At 37.6% G+C, this 20,503-nt stretch overlaps 1 protein-coding gene across 7 annotated transcripts in view; it reads left to right on the forward strand.

Annotated features, from left to right (window-relative positions):
• tbc1d32 (TBC1 domain family, member 32) overlaps nt 1-20,503 on the forward strand; it is an 89,865-nt gene that overhangs the window by 52,143 nt on the left and 17,219 nt on the right. For 6 of the 7 annotated variants that reach the window (XM_013264988.3, XM_013264983.3, XM_013264984.3 and 3 more), the window contains 4 exons: nt 7,244-7,313; nt 11,163-11,278; nt 16,193-16,347; nt 19,244-19,384. In XM_013264988.3, the coding sequence (XP_013120442.1) occupies nt 7,244-7,313; nt 11,163-11,278; nt 16,193-16,347; nt 19,244-19,384 (482 nt within the window). The remainder of the gene's footprint in view (nt 1-7,243; nt 7,314-11,162; nt 11,279-16,192; nt 16,348-19,243; nt 19,385-20,503) is intronic. The other variant, XM_013264987.3, reaches the window with a different exon arrangement.

The raw sequence follows: 20,503 nt of genomic DNA on the forward strand, positions 1-20,503 counted from the left end.
TGTAGTTTTTCACAGGAGTTCATCGAGTTCTTTGAAAACTTTCTTTTTCTGTAGGTTGAACTTAGTGGTTAAAAAAAAAAAGAAAATTGAATTGCAGTCTCTTGTCCTGGAAATCATCTTGGACATTTCATGGACAATATAGTCTGGCAAATGCTTTGTGGTATCAAAATGCTATTTGTTGTGAACGCAGGTGTGTGTGCTCCTTGTTGTTCCTTTCTGATGCCACATGAACTACAGAATAGGGGAGTGCAGGTGGGGAGAGCTGTGTCTGTAAAGATCAAATGGTAAAACTGTTGTTTTCTTCAATAATCTGCTCAGTCAAACAAGGTCTGTATTTCTCTGTGGGAGACTTCTGTCCATAGGTCTCGCAATAATAACACACAGGCCTGCCACCCATTATTGTGTTACTCAAACACATTTGACTTTCTTCTGCAGCCAAATTGATTTTTATGCAAATGTGTTGTTTATGGCAATAGCCAGTTTCCCATATGATGACAGCATGCACTATAACCTCTGTAATACACACATTTATAATATTAAGTGCAGGAAACTGTTAATACGCATTGTAATTTTTTTTTATTGCTAAAGCTGAAAAATATTATCAGAGGCAGGTCAGAATATTATGGATGCTTTAGTTTTGGCAAGTTTAACAAAAGCGTACAGTTCGGCTTTCCATACTGAATGCATACTCCATTAATCATAGTTGTATTTTAACCACAGTCATTGTTTAACAGTAAATTTAATTTCCCTCTACTTAGCTAAATGTGGCTCAATTATATCCAGCAAGGGCACTTAAGCTATTAAAAGAAGTGGGTGTGAAATACTGAAATAACATTAACAGTGCATTAGCTATTAAACTGCACTCCAGAAAATTTCTGACAAGTGCTGATTATTTTTACAGTAAAGAGATTTTCTGAATCATTGTTTGAAATTTTCTGTGGCTCAGAACACCTGTAAAAACACAAGATTTCATTGTAGAACAACATTTTGAACTTTGTAATATTCTGATGTCTGACACTGACATGTTTATTATGATTTCATTTTTTATTTGTTTTTCTAAGGATATAATATCAATAATCTTTCTTTCATACACATTTTCTAGAAGTAATTTTCCCACCTCTCTGTCAATACACAAACAATGCACAATTTGTCTGTTCATAATTACCAGAAGATTTGATGACATAAGAGCTTTTTGGAGCATTTGGATACACCCACAACCCAGGTGTTGGCAAAAGTATCCTTTGAATTTTAGTCTTGAATGCCTAAATCTAAATTACTGGGAGGTGATCAGATATAAAGCACACTGCTGCTAAAATGTAAGTGAAAACCATTTCACTGTGGTCTTCTCTAATGATTACTCAACATATAAAACCAAGATTTGTTTCACTTGTTGGACTTGGTAGATAGGGCTAAGTTTATGTTGCTTATTTCAAGTGCTTTTCAAGGGACATAAAAATATAAGGACACACTGTAAAATACTGGTGGTATAAAACAATACAGGATTTAAAATAGAAGATAAACAGAACGTACATAAAATGAAATTGATTAAATGGAAGAATAAAAAGGTACAAGACGGTGCACTATCTGTATAAATAGCTTCATATTTTACCCGGTGACAGTAAGGTTTTAAGCTGCAGTTTAAAAGATATGACTTGGTAGAAGCTTGAGGTTTTCCAGGAGTGAGAATCATGTGAAAAAGAAAGTTTTCATAGGGCTCTATGCTCTATACCAGTGGTTCTCAAACTTCTCACGATGAGTACCACCTCATAAAATATATGGCTCTTGAAGTACCACCCTTATGACCGACATTAAATTACAGTAGTATAGGCCTATTTAACACCATATACACTTTACACTAGACAATTTAATTTCTTATATGAATGTTATTAAGTGTCATAAACAGGATGTGACAATAAGAACAACTGTACTGCATTAAAACATTCACAGCAGGTGGGATATCCAATCTTTAAGTAATGATGTATGAACCCTGTTTCCAGGTCCAAACTAATCGTTTATTAAGGTTGTTGTGTTTTTAACATGTTTTAATGCTTTGTATCTTGTTCTAATTAATCTGTACAAGCCCCTAAAAAAGGAAGTGATCACTGTCGGCCATTCTCGGTTTTTATTACCACTGTTAAAGCTCAGTTTTTAAAACCTTACGATGTAACGACAGCCCAGCCCATGCAGCAGTAAATTAATGACTAACCTCATATTGTGGATGGATTATCTCAGTTGTTCTCCTGACTGAAGTTTGGTCCATTTGCAGGATCCTGCCATGCAACTGCATTTGTCCCTAACCCTCAAGTGGAAAAAAGTTGGTGTTCATCTTCCAGCTTCAGTGTGTTTATATTATGCCAACTATAGCTGTGTAGTTAGCCAATGCATAGCACATCATTATATACGAGCTAGCCCAACTTCAGTAACCCTGTAAACGTCACTACTGTTTAGTTTTCTGTCTTCATTTATGTCGGAAGTGATAGCACAGCTGTACGTTTTAATTTTTCAGAAATCCCTCAGTCAGAACGTGGTATATTATTTAATCTTAAATTTTTTGGGGGAGACTTCCTACGTACCACTAGAGGGAGCCCACGTACCACCAGTGGTACACGTGCCACAGTTTGAGAATGACTGCTCTATACTCTATGAAGGAAAACCCACGATTCCCTATGATTTAGTAGCTTGTATGATCTTTGAAATACTTATTTTCTGTATGACTTCATCAGTCTCTCACATGGTTGTGGAGAATATTTAAACAATTCTTCTTTACAATGCTGCTTCTGTTCATTGAGGTTTGCAAGCATTCATTCATGCACAGTTCTCTTAAGGTCATACATGCATACTTGCACTTGCTTTTTGCACAGGGTAAGAATGTTTCCAAGCACATTATTAAACAAGCGCCGTTTTTTTTTTCTCCAGGAGTCTTATGGGTTTTTTTTAGATGCAACTTTACAAACTTAAGCTGTCCTGCCACGTTCTTTGTAGAGAACAAGTCTGATATAAAGCTCTTGAGGTTTTTTCCTTAGAGCATAGTTTGGCCTTGGGTGAAAATTCTGGGACATCCACTTCTGGCATTGCATCACCTGAACGCTCCAGATCAGCAACCTTTTGAAACTTTGCTTTTATAGAGGTGCTCACACTTGCTGATGATCAGTGAATCAATTACATTTAATCAGCAGCACCTGGCTGCCGCTTACCCTCTTAATTCCTGTTGAAGCAGTAAGGGTGTACTAAATGAAAATAATTTAGAGTGTGGTTAAGCCTACAGTATAGAGTTGGATGGTTTGACATGTATAGTTTGGAATTTAACTGTAATTGCCATAAGAATGAACATTCTTCATGCGCGTGGTGTGTCATGCAATAAAAAGTTTTGAAACAGTGTTCAAATTTGACAGAGTTTATAAGTAACATCATCCCAAATGTGTCTGAGCTACTAAAAGAAAAGCTGTCAAGATCATTCATGAGAGTAAAAGCATTCACTTGGATCTATGAATTAGTAGACAGTCATTTGTGGCAGGGAGACAGCTAATAAAAGGCAGCATCTGTCTGTAGTGCTGTGTCTGTCAGCAAAAAGGCGTCACTTCTCTGGGGACTGATGAAGAACTTTAATTCTGGGTGTTTGTTTTGATGATTTATTTATCTAAATTCACAAACACACATCAGAGTTGTTTGTACTTCCGCTTTCTTTCTTTCATATTGTCTCACATTTTTGTAATGCTTCATTTTTAGGATCAGTCACAGTCTTATTTGCATAATTTCATTAACACAGAGCTGTTGTGGAAAATAGTCCACCCACATTTTACATGTCAGATTGTTGATGCTAATATTTTTTAGTCCTTTTCTTTTGGAGAGATTTCAGGCTTGAACTTTGTGATGTTTTTGACACACTTTGACCGTATATGATATACTGGAATTCACATCTGTCAGAGTTACATTATAAGAGAGAGGCATAGATTTCTGTTCAGGATTTTTATGTATAGATGCATACTATGGGTGAATTCAGTAACAGCAACAGCTTCCAGGGTAAAAATAATCTTAAATCCGTATTTTTGGGAAAATATTTTCTCACTGGTGATACTGTAGATACAGTTTTTGTGTACCTATGACAAATGAAATTTCAGTTAATTTATGTAATGCTTCAAATTAATTGGACAGATAAGAGCCTGAAGATATTTTAAGATGGGTTCTGCGTTGTAAGGCTTGGTTCTGTATAAACTTGACTAAATACACACTAATTTTGTTGTTAAAAGCTAGATTTATGTCCACACAGTGTAAGTGACACAAGTACACAGAAACAGAGCTTTTGCCATTTTGACCTGTGGTCTGCTTCAGTTACAACAGCCCATAAAGGAGACCAGATAGCAGTCAGGACTCTTGTTGAATTCTGCAATCTGCCAGTTACATTTGTGTGTAATTGTCTGCATGTGACATGGAAAAATACCCAGTGGGGTTTAGCATTGACTAGTCAAAGTCACGCTGCCCAGCTTGACACTCCTATTGTATGGAGAGAGCAGGCTCATTTGCCAAGTGTTAACCGCTTTCAGTTCACCGTTCAGAGTTGTATCTCATCACCTGCCATGGCCCTGACTCCTGAAGGCAGCTGTCCAGCAATCTCATTTATCTCAGCTCCCTGTAGAAATTGGGTTACTGCATCCCATGAGGAGCATCTTTTGTGTTACAGAGATCTATGCCTGCTCAGATAAAATAATAATTTAAAAGGATTTTTTTTTATCCACATCCTCAAACTTTTTTAAGTCTCTGCTTTTAAGTATTGCCTGAAAAACATCAAAATTGCATTCCCTTTCCCCCATTCTGAGATGCTGCAAGTTGCTGTAAATGGAGATTAGTTAGAAGAAATTGTTTTTATTATTGTTATTAATCACATGATGCATTTCCCTCTTCTGGCAGTGTTTTAGGCAGATGTCACGGCAGAAACATCCCAGCAAGTGCAGCAGGGTTTGAATGACCTGCTGCAACACTTGTTGGGTTTAAGGTTCATATTAGAGTTACAAGGTGCTTAAAGGTGCTCCTTGTAGGCGGTCTGACATTTGCTGGCTGTCACAGCCAATGTGCTGCTGCCATCCCCAAACTTGATGAGTGTTTGAGTGGTTGTCAGACAGTTAGTCATAGGAGATGTAGGCTCCCTGTACTTAGTTTCTAGCACTAAAATAGAGGAGGTGCTTTCGAAACATGAGGTTCTTCAAGTCTTTTTCACATGTGAACTTAGAGTTTCAGAAAAATCAGGTTGTGAAATTTTCCATTTTTCTGTCCTCACATCTATCATGGCAAATAGCCTGCTTCAGACAGGTTCACACAAGTGCAAATACTGGTTTAGGTGAGCCCACTGCCTGGATGGAGTGGACAGGAAGCAGCACGCTTGCTATTGCTGAATGTACACCGTTAGTGCGGTTTTTCTTACACTGGCGCAATCTGAAATCTCGCGGACATGGCAGGTTAAACGTTTGATCCTGTTGTGTCGGACTTTTGCATTCTCACATGAATCTCTGTCTAATGATGTCTAGAAAAGTTAGAAAAGCAGAAAACTTAGATATTCGGAATTTTCTGAGCATGTTAGCGTGAGTTCAGTGATTCATTTTTTATTTTCTATTTTTTTTTAATTTTTAGTTCACGGTTATTCAAAATTTCCTTGCTTTTTTTTTTTATTGAGCTTTTAATTTGGTCATGCCTTTATTTTTACAGCTGCAGACATTCTTGGATATATTGTCGTAAATGATGTATGCTCATATCTCTAAATGGATTTCATAACTACCTCTCACTCCGTTAAGTCCTAACACTTTCAGGCTTCTTTATTTTTAATATTACTTTTGTTTTAATTTCTCTGAAGCACAGGGGATTGCACAGAGTCTGGGAACTAAATCAACTCACAGCTGCAGATTTGTGATATTACTCTTCATAAGCTTCGCAGCTACACCTAAACTAAGTACAAATTGTCACAACTAATGTCAGAGATAAATCAGATGTGCCACCTTTCATAGTGTATCTTGTTAAATGATTGTGATTATAGTTATTAGAAACTGCAAAATACACTCTGGTGGCTTAATGCTGAGGAGAGAGAAATGGGCAGGGAGGGAATAAATACAACAAGAAGAGGATTCATCTCCATTAGACAGTAATTGCCATCAGCTAGAGGTTTTCACAGATTTTAATATATAGGGAGAAGAGTGAGAGAAATGACAGAACCAACTATCCTGGCATAGATTCATGCCCTCATCAAAAGCCATTTTCTCTCAATTAATACAAGATTTGATGGCTTGTGATTAATCCACATTGGTCAGCTTTGATATTTTGGATGGCAACAATGTTGAATTATAACTCCGATATGTAGATTACAGCTACTGTTACCATCATTTCCCTTGCATTTTTCTGCACCATTAGCCTGTAAATTGGATTTGAAGTTTTTCCTGCCACTGATGGTGTCTGGATAATACTCATCATATTAATTGTTCAAATGTTCTCATCATCCTCCCATAAACTGTCTGAAGCTGGGGATCCATTTGCACAGATGTAATAATATCAGTATTCCCCAAAGCCAGGAAGCAGTGGAAACATCTTCCAAAACAAAATGTTAGTCCTCCCACTGTTATTACTTCATTTGTCGTTCTATCCGCACAGTGACAACTGCAACTCCAAAGACGAATATATTTTTAATGATTTTGAACAAATACTGGCACTAAGTAAGAGCCCATGAGAGCTGATTGCATCCGAGCTGTTTTTGTTTTCATGACTCTAAAACTGGCCTGTATTTTCAGTTGCTGTAGCCTCACCATGTGACTCACAGAGAAAGAAAAGGTCTTGAGATAAAGAGCGTTCTCACTTCAGTTTTCACTTCTTTTTTCAAAAACCCTGCCACAGCCCTAAACTCCTGAGTTATTGCTCTGCTGCTCTACACTGTCAAAATGCTGCTGTTAAATTACCCATGGCTGACTTTTACTGATATTACCCAAGTCACCTTGATGTCACACTACCTCGCAAACATCACAATTAAAGCCAAACGACTGTTGTAAAACTGCCAGCTACAAAGTTACCTAGACACAACATTACATCTCTGGTGTCTTAAAAAGTAGCAATTCATGATATGCTGTCATGTTTTTCCATTTCCCATTGCAATAATATAAGCTGTTAGGAATGTATAGGTAGTTTTCCACCCAAACCTCCTTTTATATACCCTCTCAGTGAAATGCATTGCTTGGTAACAACCACATCTTTTTTTCATCCTGTTTTATAGCAGAGGAGAAGACTGTGAAGAATGCCGTATTATCATCTGTGGAACAGCTGGGAATCAACACCTGTCTGAAGTATGTAAAGGGATTTTCTTTAGCTCATAAACCCTTATTTAATTAGGCTTCTTACAGCAGAAGGAGAGCCTGCTGTGTATAAACTATTTCAGTAAAGTCTTAGAATCATTCAACTGTGAGCTCCATGGAAGTAACTACCCTAAAGTATCTCTTAAAAAGAGTCTAAATCACTGCGATGGGACTAACGTGCATGTACCTTAATTTTTATTTTGTAGTGTCTGCGTTCACAATGAATGTGAGGAGAAAGTTACGTTTCATACTGGATGGGGAAAGCATAGGTGCAGGCTAGAAGCTGTGTCTCACTCAGTTTGAATCTTTTTGCAGTTACTTTTGCTTCAATAATTAGGCGCTGATGAATGTTGACACGGTCCTAATCAGTTGTTTCAATACCCCCGTTTTCACCACTGGGCTCCACATGAAAACAAGCATCATCACCTTAACGCAGTGGTGTGGTTTTCTGCTCAACACTGACATCTTTGACTTACAATGATAATAGCATGCTGATGTTCAGCAGGCATAAAGTTTACTGTGTTCAGCATCTCAGTTTAGCATGTAAGCATGCTGACGTTGGAGAAATGGCACTAAAGAGAAAGTAGAGCTGATGTTGAAGATGTAAGTTGGTTTGGTTTTAACAGAATAGCAAGGCTCGGTGGCCGTCGGAAAATTAATTGCATAATCTTACCACCCTGAACCTCCTATGACCTGGCATCCACATATGTGGGCATCACATTTTGGGTTGTTCACAATACTAAATTTTACTCTATAGGGCCTGATATCTCTTACAAGGACATTATACTGCCACTGTTCTATCGAAATTTAAAACAAATTTCCTCAGATGTGGATTTCCGGCCCTTGTAGAGCAAAATCATGTAAAAAGATAATTCTATGGGACCTGATGAATGTAAAAACAATCAGCCCAAATAGCAAAGAGAAATTAAAAATGCATGCAATGAAAGAGTTCGGGTCTTAGGCGGTTAAAAAAGAGCAATCCCACTCCCTCAAGTCTAAACATTTCCTACTGACAGTGCTTAAATCGAGTCTCCAATTGATTTGTGATATTTTTATCAAGAAAACAATGTCTCAATTTTTTTTTTCCTTTTTTCAGTTTAATATACGTATGGAGATACGATGCAAAATATCCATGTTTTTCCTTTCTTGCTCTACAAACTCCTAAAGATTTTCAGATCCACATCAGAATTGACTCCAAAAGGTAATCACTCCTAACATGAGCCAAACACCATTACTGGCAAAATTTTCATGCCAAACCTTCAATTACTTTTTGAGTAATCCTGCTGACAAACAAACAGGCAAACCGAACCAATCTACATATAAGCCTCTTGGCAGTGAAAATAATGGCTTTATCTGCCTTTAGTTTTCTTCGCTATGGGACTCCATCACTATGCAGTTCTGTTTGCCACTGCAAAGTGAAAGGAAAATAAAGTCTTATTTTTACAGCACAGAAGAGTGAGAGTATATTTTCTGTTACTTTCACATTAAGTATGAACTGTTTCCATCTTTCATTTTTCAAAACATCATACCAATACCAATCTACACTTCCTAAAGAATTTCTGTCTGCTTTTATATCTCCATTATAGACCAAATGAACACTCATACTATATCTCCTAATGTTTTCTTTTGCTCACCCCAACTCAAACCTCTGTAGTTACTCGTTTGTGTATAAGCAGTAACATTTATCGCTTTGTTAATACCCTGTGAATTGTGATGGATTAGGAGCTGGATGAGCTAGTACATCACTGAAGGTCTGGTTTCTCTGTTTAAAAAAATACAACCGTTTCACTCTACCTTTTCAGTGTATGTGCCTCTTTCTTATCTCTCTGTACACAAAGGTGTTGCTTATTCTGAGCACCTACTCTAGAAAAAAAATGGAAAGTGATCTGGTCTTGCTGCCCCAAAAGTAATATCACTTGGAAAAACCAAGAGAAAGATAAAAAGGTGTCTTTTGCCACTTTAACCTATAGCATATTTAAGCCATCTAAAAAATGTAAAAGCTCACTTTCATTTTCAACAAGCTTGTGAACTCAAAGCTGTAACATTAGAATTCACCTCAGCATCAACATGACTTAAAGCTGCAAATGTGCACAAAAGACAAAAAGGGAGAAGACTGAAAGTTTTTTTTGTTTCTCAGTTCAGCAGCTGGAGACACTTTTGTTAGCCGTCATTCAGAAAATTGTCAGAGCTGACTGATTTGAGATATAGAAGTTGAGTCAGTGTTTATTTTTTACAGCACATTAATACACCCTTAGCTGACCGAACTGCAGTACATGCTATACAAAATGTAATTAACACTCACTAAATCAACAATAAATGTGCAGTAAAATACACAACAAAAGCATAAAACATCCTCAAATTAAACAACCGTGCTTGCACAATAAAAACTTGGAAATCATGCTCAACTGAAAGCTGGAGAAAATAAATAGGTTTATAATAGTGTTTTATAATGACTGAGTGACTGGGCAGTTGCCCCTGAATATAGAGGCTAACATCGAAAAGGCAGTGTGGCCTCTGTTTTAGAGCCTGGATCAAGGAACATCCAAGATCAGTTGGTTTGTAGACTTCAGGGCTTTGGCACGAGTGTGCTGCTTTAAGACTTCAGCTAAGTAGAGAGGCACCAAATGGTTGTGAAATATTAAAGCTGATCCTGAAATGGACTGGAAGCCAGTACAGGTGGAATGTGAGCACACCTGTCAAAAAGCGAGCTGCTGTAATGACTGATTAGGGCCAACCTCCAAAGAATTATAAAAGTCTAATTAAGAGGTAACAAAGTTTCAAATTACTCTCTCAAATTCATGTGGATGGAGGTGAGCCCTAATTTTACTGAGGAGCTTTAAGTGAAAATAACCTTATCTTAACAACAGAGATAGGTGAGTTTAAAAATGCACTTTGTTGAAACAAACATGCTGCAGGATAGACAGGAGTTTCCTGATATTGCTGCCCTGTACTTGTGCAACTGCCAAAGATGCTTAATGGCATCACTGCATGTACTACTTGTTCTGTTCTTTATTTTTCCCACAATAGACCCTCTGACTTGTGTTACTGTTCTCACACTGCTTGTTTCTGCCTTTAACGACACCCCGCTGCTACATTACACAGTGAATATAACTCTTTCTGAGCACCTACTCCGAAGGGGGCTCTGCAGCTGAAAAGTTTCTGTGCCTGTCCAGGAGAACAGAGTGCCGCATTTTTTATTCTGGTATCAACACAGAGTGCAAACATTAGCCGCAGAGTGGTGGGTGTTATAGGATTAAAAGTTGTTGAACATGAAATTATAATTAATCTTTTACTTGCGACACTGGACTTGTTGAATAAAGTTTTGAGGACTCCTCTGGGGTATTTGCTTTAGACTTCAATGTTGCTTTATCTCTCAGTTTGATATAAAGTATCCCATTGGGCAATGTGACTTTCATGAGTGATTCTGGGAACTGAAAGAAAAATGGTCATGCTGAGAAATGATCATTTTTTAAAAATTAATATTTCCACAGTACATTTTATAGGTTTTCATTTCAGTAATTTAAAATGATGGGGAAATAAAAGAAGAGATATGAAACAGATGAAAAGTAATAAAGAAGTAAAGTAGTAAAAGTAGAGCTATTATTCCAACATGATTTTATTCTTGAAATCTTGCAGCATAGCTTTGCATGTTTCACAGTTCAAGATAATTCTTGTTAAAATTTAGCTCTGCATTCATTAAACCAGTTTTCTTCCAATTGGTTGCTTCTTACAAACAGAAGGTTTGAACAGCACAGATGTTTTAAAAAACAAAGGAAGACTGATCTATAAAGGGTTCGCACTTGAAGATGTGTGTTTCATACATTTCATTTATATTCGCAGGTATGGGATTTACCTCAGGCTGCTGAAAGAAGAAGCTGCAAATGACCTAGCTCTGCTAATGAAGCATGTGAAGATCTTCTTGTCCGCGCAGAGAGTTAAAACTTCATCAGAGCTCAGTATCCTTTACAGACTACATACTATAAAAATTCACAGTAAATGGACACACTGTGGCTGTAAATGTTAGTCACCCATCTGACAAATGTTCTTGTGTCATAACATTTTATTTTTTAAATACATTAATGTTGCATTTGGTCATTTCAAAACCTGAATTTGGAAAATAAGAAAATATTTCAACTGTTTTTTTTAGTTATTTGTGTCTGTTTTGTGTCAGTGTATCACCGAACCTCTGCTTACCTTTGGTTGGTGAAATGATGGCCTTACCCCTCCATGATGTTCCTGACATCATGCGGTGACTGCTGAAATTAGGTTTCAAACGTAGCGTTCTACACTGTATATGAATATTTTTGTAGAGAGCAGCAGTTTCCCCTTCTTATTCAGGGTTTTTCTTATAATGAACATATGAACAAAGATCGTAGCAGGTTTTGTAGGTTTCGCGGCGATGATCTTTGCAGGACATCTACTGTTCAGGAGAGCAGCCGTCCTGAATTTCCTCCAACTGTAAACAGTTTGTCGTTGGGCATAATTCATACCCATCAGTATGTCTTGAGCATAACTTTTTTGTAAGCTGACTTTGTATGCCTTATTTATATGGATGAGCACCATTGCAACCCACACATTCAACACATGCTCATCTTCTTAAACGATGTAATTATTGCAGAATAATTACTGCAGAGGTTCACTGTATGTGTATATAATGTACTATTATTTTGAATAAGCAAAACAGAAGTTTTGCCAACTCTAAAGATTTCACAAACTTTTTCTTTGTGCCACTCTGGCTACTGAGGCATCAGTATATGTGTGTGACTGTAGTAGCAGCTGTCTAGTGTGAGAACACCACAAGTCGCCCTTTTAAAAGAAAGAAAAAGAGACCGAGAGTGTCACGTCTCACGCTCTGATCAACACAATATAGATTATCTTGCTCCATCTGCGCCTCAGTGAGTAGTTCAACCTTCTTTTGTCCCAAATACCAACTGACAGGCGTCCTTTTTCCTTCAGATAGCTTCCTTTGTAAGCAGACAATTGAAACATGAAAACACAGAGAGAAGATAAAGAGCCCTCACAAATATAAAATGCTGACATTTTGTTGGTAAAGAAGCTACAGTACTAGACCGGACTGACATTTGAGCTGATAATAAGAAGCTCGTTTTTGGTTATCTTTGTGTTCAGATGTCAGCTGTAAACAGATTTATGCTAATGTTTCTGACACAAAACACAGTGTACCTATTTAAGCTAAAAAAAAAAAGAAAAAAAAGAATAAAAAAGTTAATATACTTAAAAATTAGCAGAAATTTTGGTCTAAAATTTACCCAAAGAACTGAAGTACTTTTTCAGGTAAACAGAAATAATTTTAAATCTAAGGTATAGATGATTGAGTTAGTATTTTATTTGGAGGATTTTCAGTTTCGTTGATGGTGATTAGGTGATCGCAGATGAAAATGTTATTCCTGTCTTTGGGGAAACTGTTTTATTTATAGCTCTCCGTTTAAAAATGATGTCTTGACAGAATCCATTACAAATGCATGAGGTCTGTCTGTCAGTCACTATCAAAGAGCATGCATTTGTCATTGAGGGTTGAGCCAGTGGTTAAGCTAACCAGCTCACACTCTTGCATTATAATTGTATTTAAGTATTCACACTGTAGTTTAAGCTTCCAACCGCTGTCATAAATTTATGAATATAAAACAGGGGCAATAGATAGTTCTTTTGCCTAAGCAATTCAGTGCCAAGCAGAGATGATCAGGAGGATCTGCATAAGTTCAAAGCGAGCATCAGAATGGGGGGAAAAAAGGGGCTTTACTGTAAGTGACTTTGAACGTGGTTGCTGATGCCAGATGGGCTGGACTGAGTATTTCAGACTCTGCTGATCTACTGGGATTTTCCACAACCATCTCCTGAGTCTACAGAGAATGGTCCAAAAAAGCATTAAAAAAAAGTCTTAATGGTGCCACAGGTCAGAGGAGAATGGTCAAATTGCTTCAGGCATAAACAACATGAAAGCCTTGAATCAGTGGTTCACACTGCTGGTGTGGCGTATTGATGTGTTTAAACGCCACAGTATTTCTGCTGTCCGTCCCTATATGAGCACAGTGTGCTCAACTTCTGATGAGTATTTTCAGATTGATAATGGCACTAATTTCAGTAAGCTTAGGTCATAGAAGAAACCACAAACTTGTTTCTTCTATGCGACTATTCTATGAGTTGACTGTTGTCAAATGGCCTCCACAGTCACCAGACCTCAATCCCATAGAACACCTTTAGGATGACGTGGAATGGGAAATTAACATCACGGAAGCGCAGCTGACAGATCCGCAGCAACTGTGCGATGCTCTCATGTCAGTATGGCCCAAAAATCGGAGAAATGTTTGTTAATTCTATGCTACAAAGAATTAAGGTGGCTCAAGGTGTAATAATACAGTGGTGATTGTGTGACCTCCAAATATTCTTTAAGTAATGAGGTTCTGACCAAGGTTGTCCATACATTTCCATTAACAGAATAACCCAAAATTGGGACAGACTGTACTCGTCTGACCACATTTCAAAGTGAAATCCTCACACGTTCACTGTCAGCAATAACATGCTGACCTTAAAACAGGATACAAATAAATGCCAAATGACTCCACACATCTAAGCCGAAAAAAGATGTTTCTTCCCATCATGCACTCGCTGACATCTTTAACTGATAATCAAAGCCGATGGAACTATCAGCGTGCACAGTGAGTGTCAAGTTTCTGTGTTTCTGTGGATTTGGGCCTCATTATTGAGCTTTAATGCAGACAGCCATCCTCCAGTTCTTTTAACTGGGTATCCACAAAGGAGTCCCGTCTTTGCCTTTTCTTAACAATGATATAAAGATCTCAAATGCTTGTCATTCAGAAGCAAATCTAAGGCAATTTCCTCAGTCTGTTACAGGATCCAGTCAAAACATGGCAAAACACGAATATGTTTCTGTATTAACAATTTTGAAAATGGTCTAAAAAGTAAGAACTTTGGGTTCTTACAAAACAGACACTTTGGGTTTCGGTTGTTTGTCCCTGTCTGCTCACTGAACAGAGTTTGCTCAGGATAATGCATTACTGTTTTTTTTAACAGCTTTATGACTTCTTATCTGTGTTGGTTCAAAGGTTAAGCATTAAATATAAATTTAGTTATTTAAAGAGGTGCTTTATGGTTATTTTGAGCTTCATATTTTTATTCTTGGACTCTGTTAGAGTAGATTTGCATGAAACATTAAAAAAAGCAATTAGAAAGCTGTTGGAGTCATTCAGGTTATGATCTGTCACAAAAAACATTTTAGCTCCTCAGCAGTTAAGCCACCTGTCTTCTGATTGGCTCCCCTTTGCAAACAGCATTGAACAGCAGGAGGGAGGGGCTTCTGCTCTCGCAGACCAAGCCGAGCGCCTGAGATGACCAGGCATTATGGCAAAATCCCCAGTTTTGCCATGATACAGAGCCAAAAACAGAAAAAAACACTGTCTGAAATGGAACATTTAGAGCCACCCGAAGCCTGAGCTTTTGGCTCAGTGGGAATATTTGTACACTGACCTCATTATTTGAAGCTTTGACTGTGTTCAAAGTGACCGTTCACCACAGTAACAGTGTATATCTGACAAAAAATAAGGAAAACTATCATAGGTACCCTTTAAAACTATTACTAAGAAATGAGAATGTAAATTCTTAAAGCAGATCAAGGCTGCTGTTGTCTTTTTTCTGGCATTGGTGTGAAGATTTAACATCATTTTACAAGATTAATTAGTTTAAAATTAACATGCTGGGAAGGTACATGCTTTTTTTCTGTAGAGTTCAGAGGAAATGAACTAAAAATAATAAATTTCAATGTAATAAATGAAGAAATTTGCTCATTTAGTCTTTTTTCTCATTAAAACTTTCTCCTGTGATATCTTTGTGGCAGAAATGTAGAGAGTCTTTCAGTGGGAAGATGTAAATAAATCTCTCTGTGTGCATTTTAACCTAAAGAAAAATTAAACGGTGACAGTGTTCAAAGGGAGCAACTCAGCAGAAAGACATAAAAAGCAGCAAGTGTTGATAGGCCTGGGGTTGTTTTCTGGAGACGAGCCAGATTGTGTTCTCACTCCCGATTAATCGGCCCACAGTTCTCCTGGAACAGGACAGACTCGCATATCAGTGCAGTTATTTGCTGCCAGCAGGGTTTGAATGAAATTATCAAACGTCTAAATGAACTGAATTTAATGAGTAATGCTGCAGAGCCTGAATAAACCACTCGAGACGTACTTGATGAAAGGAAGCTTTAACCTTGGAGCCTGATTGCAAATCCTGTTTGCTGTTTTTCTTTTTTTTTTAATGTATGCCTCTCAGTGTCCGTGCAATGTTGCGTTCACAATGTAAAGCAGCCACTCCTGCTCATTAAGACAAAAATCACAAGAATTATATGTTTGTATCAGCTTACCAGTGGCTGTGGGTTAAGATTTTTTCATCTAATACGTTCAGAATCTGACACTAGACAGAACTGGGTCTTTACAGTCTGTTTTTTCAGCTGTGACAAAGCTGATGGTGTATCGTGGTTAATTGACTGTTAAAGTGTTACTCACTCTGTAGATAACACTCACTGGCATCAGTGTCAGCTGACATCAAACTGGTATTAGCTTTACGCTTTATTCAACCCATTATGAGCGCTCAGTGTCTTCTGACACAGAGACAATATTTATGGATCCTTTAAAACACAAACAAAATCTTTTAATTTAAGCTTTACAAGTGGTTAATAAAATGCACATCTAGTTAGTTATTTGTATTTCTGTTACAGGATAAAAAAATAATTTGTTTGTCAAAAATGCTCATGTTACCACAGTGTTTGCTGAACATGTCTAAGACTGAAATCTTTGTATTTTTTTTTTTTTTACCAGCCATTTTTGGATCTTTAACTTTGAAACCAGTAACTCACCAGGAAGGTTATCCAGGTCATGACTGGCTGGCCTCTACAGTGTTCCTCATCATGGCCGGAAACATAGAAAAGTCTTTATGTTTGTTAGTCAGTCTCTCCTCTCTGCTTACCTCTGCCTTCATCTGGCCAGCCAGGATACATGCATCGGTGAGTACAACTACGGTAAAGTGAGTACAATTACATATTTAATAGTATTTAAATGTAAATAATTAGGTTACCCTGCAGTGGTGCCTATAGACCGTGCATAAATATGGAAACATTTCCCAGATCTGACGAACTTCAAACATCTACCTTATAACTGTTACAATATGAGCATGTAGTGCACTTCAATTTTTTTGCTCTTAGCCACCCCTCACTTGTCAAAACGGGACTTAGTCTTCCATAATACCACTAATTGTATCTAAAATGTACTCAATCTGGTTGAAAAGCAGTGACACAAAACAGTTTCCGTCCTGATTTTAAGAAAAAAAGATAAGTATAAATAAGTTAAAAAGCATAAATCTACACAGTTTAGCAAACTAAATGTAGACACTAACAGGCAAGACAACTGAGCTTTTAATACAAATTTAAAAAATATGTATAAACAAAAGTAAAATATGCAACAAAAAACAAAAAAAACCCACAACATTACAAGGTAATGGAGAGTTATTTCAAAATCCAACAGATGTGCCACAGCAAATTGCAGGAGTGGCTTTCTTAGCACATCAACTACATGGAACAGTTAAGGAAGCAGTTAAGCAGGAAGTCAGACACAAAGAGCAACTAGTGAATTTTCAAACTAAAACACCTCTTTCCCACTTAATACTTCGGTTCTGAAACACTAACAATGCGATTTGTAGCCAGAATTGAGCAAAACCGCACTGCAGACGGATTATCGCAGACCAGCACCTGGTGTATTCCCAGGATAAGATGAACGGACTGTCACCTAAAAGCAGCTGGTGATGTAAGTGGTAATTTTGGAATTTAGGTAGAGAAAGGTATTCAGAAAGGTTGCAGCAGGTTATCAGTGTGGAAGTGACTCATACAATATGGTGTTGCAGTAATGGTAAGGATGTATTGATGAATGTGATGATGGATGGATCCATTTAAGATTGGCTTGGTCTGCTGGAGTGGGTCAGAAAAGTGTGTGTGGACAAAGCATAGCCTCGTACCAGTCAACAACACAGGTCTGTGCTGTGTTTGCTAAATTTAGGACAGATAAGTAAGGTAGGGAAGGGTGAGGCCACAGCTGTATGCCTTCAGAACTACAATTTTTACATTATGACAATCTGTAAGCACTGCAGTCAAACTGAACAGCCAGTTAGCTTCAGACAGCTTGTTTAAACAACAGAGCACAAGAAAATTTAAGCTAATCACTATCTGGCTTCCTGCATTCTTCCAATACATGCCCTCCACTTTGACATAAATGTGTACATACAGGGAGGTTTATTCCTCTTATCGTCTCTGAGCCTATGTATGCTTGAATCTCTATGTAGATTCTGTAGCGGGCTTTACATTTAGGTTATTTAGCTACAGAAACAGGAACAACTATTAGCTGAAACATGTTTGTGGCTAACAATTCCTAACACAGACTTGTTAGCTTAGATCTTTTTAATTGATAGAACATGTTTTAGAGCTATGTTATGTAAACTGCTGCAAACTTTACATTTTGACTTTCTTGGAATACATTTTTCAAGAATTCACACACCTGTGACTTCTTTGACATGGTATCAAAAAGTTTTAGGGCGGCTTTTGGAGTAAATGTAAAACAGGCATTATAGTCTTTTCCTCCCACTTCCAAAAAAAGAGGAAAATCACTTACACTATGATTAAGAATATTTACATTTTGGCAAGAACTGAGAGGAAAATGACTTCTGTTAAGTAAGATAAGGCAAACTCTTTTTTTGTTGTTCTTTTATTCCCTCAGCAACCCCTGCATCTGGGCATTCATTTGTCTGTGGCTTAATTGGGTGACCCGTATGCTAAAAGGCTACTGGAGCTTGCCTTTGAGCCTGGGTTCAGTTCTGTCCAAGGCCATTTCCTGCTTTCGGTCCCTTCTGTCCTGCCTGCTCTGTTGTCCTATCATAAAAATAATACAGGACCAAAATAAATCTTTGGGGGGGGGGAACTCCCACAGAAGTGAAGTTCAAACATTACAGAATCATATTTTTGTCTACAGTGATCCCTGTGGTGAATTTTCATCTAAAACATTGTCATGCGTGGCTTTACTGGACATAGTACTCCATGCTGTCCCTGCCCCTCAGTCCTACATACTCTGGATGAGCTGTGTCCAAGACACTGCTCCTTCAAATTTCAAACAGCTTGAAAGGCTGTCTCTGTGTTGTCCTCATTTAATCCCAACAACAAAACAAAAAAACAAACTTGGAAATGAAAACACGAATAAAAGGAGATAAATCATCTTTTTCATGACTTTCAGGTTTAGGCTGCGAGACAGCGGGAAAGAAAAACAGCAAAACAGGATATGAAATAAAAAGGTTGTGTAAGTATAAATGAGGGGAAAGAGTTCAGCCGAGGGGAAGAAGTTTACAATGAAGTCTAGTTTCAATCATTCAAAATTGCGGAGGAGAGCTGAGGTGCTGAGATTAACTTTGCTATCATTATACCAGCCTCCATCATCTCGTCCTCTATCGTCAAAGTCGATTATGGCACAATGGGATTAGACCGAACATGTGTTTTGTGCTCTCGGTGCATTTGATGTAGATACAACTGCTGAATATCTCACGCGGCAGTTGGCCTTCACAAAGTGGTCGATTTCATCGATATCGCGGAAATTTAAAAGGGCACAAATAATTAAGAGGCAGAGACAAATGGAGGAAATGTGGGCATGAATGCACACTGTTAACACACACGCCGACACATGGCTGTGCACACTGCACGCTGTTTCTGATTATTATTAAGAAGACTGTTTCCCCATAGCAGCATTGAATACAAAAATTAGAGCTTGTAAATACTGTTTTTGCTTTTTTAACTTTTCTAACCCTAACCTTATTTAGAAATCTTTACCAAGAAAAGTCATGACATCAAGATCTTTTTGTTGTGACAGATTCATTTTCCTAAGGAAGTGGCTGAATCAGGAATCCCTCCTGTCTACTGGTGCACAGCTCACTACGTGGAGATGCTGCTGAAAGCTGAAGTTCCTCTAGTCCACTCTGCCTTCAAGATGTCTGGTTTCACCCCATCACAGGTATTATCTGTAACACCAGATATATTAACATATTTCAAAATTCTCAGTTTGATCCAGCACATTTGTAAATCAGCATGTTTTCAGTTTCTTGATTTTTAAGTGTTTTATGACATTTAGCAATTAGAATTTGTCCAATTTCCCCTTAAAGATAATCTCCTTGTGCACCTTATTATTTTTAGAGTGATATATAAGTAGAGTGCCATAGGATCACAAGCAGCAATGCTCTTCATAGAGGTAGAAAGGGACATTTATCTACTATTTATCTGCTATCTACAGATTTCACTATTGGCATACTCTGCAGGCTTATGTCTGCCAATTCTGCTTTAGGGCCTTCAGAGCCTCTGAAGCACACAAACCAGACTGGTCATTAACCAGAATGACTTTGCAGCTTAAAGGTTTAGCTGATATATTTGAGGGGAAAACTAAAACTAATGCTAGTATAATTTCAGTCTTTTGTTTTAAAACACAATGCATATGTAATGTTTCGGTGGCAAAAAAGATCAGTTTCCACTGGATTCTTAACAAGACAGCTCAATCATTGTTGGTGAAGCATGAATTTTAAATTATGCTCTCTACTCATTTTCTGCTGCATTATGGGTAAATGTTAAAGATTAAATATTCTTAAAGTAGGAACAAAATCTTGCACACTCTCCCTGTGACTTGCTCTCACTTTATTAACAGTATTATGTATTCTGCTAAGACCTGAAGTCCATATAATTTAAATGTACTGTAGCAGTGGCATGTTTAGCATTCCAAAACTAGTTTAGGTGTTTATTGTGTTCACCTCTGTTGGTTTTTATTCTGTCCCCTAACAGCTATTTAACTGTATTAGTTTTTACAGTCTGAGCTGTGTACTGCACACTTGCGTGGTTTCCTATCAAGCAAAACTGTTGGGAAGGAAAAAAAATCCACGATGATACCAGACACACACTGAGAATTGTTGAGGTCATACAAACCCAACAAACACAAGTGATTTCTGTCATAAAATTCAAGCAGCAAAGTAGAGAAGCTTTGCTTAAAAACCGCTGCTGAAACCAAATACACTATGTAACCAACTGAAATGATAATGTGAACACAGACTCACATCATTAGGAGTCACAGAAAGTTAAAGTCAGGCTA

The sequence above is a fragment of the Oreochromis niloticus genome, linkage group LG15, assembly GCF_001858045.2.
Source record: "Oreochromis niloticus isolate F11D_XX linkage group LG15, O_niloticus_UMD_NMBU, whole genome shotgun sequence".
Taxonomy (NCBI): domain Eukaryota; kingdom Metazoa; phylum Chordata; class Actinopteri; order Cichliformes; family Cichlidae; genus Oreochromis; species Oreochromis niloticus.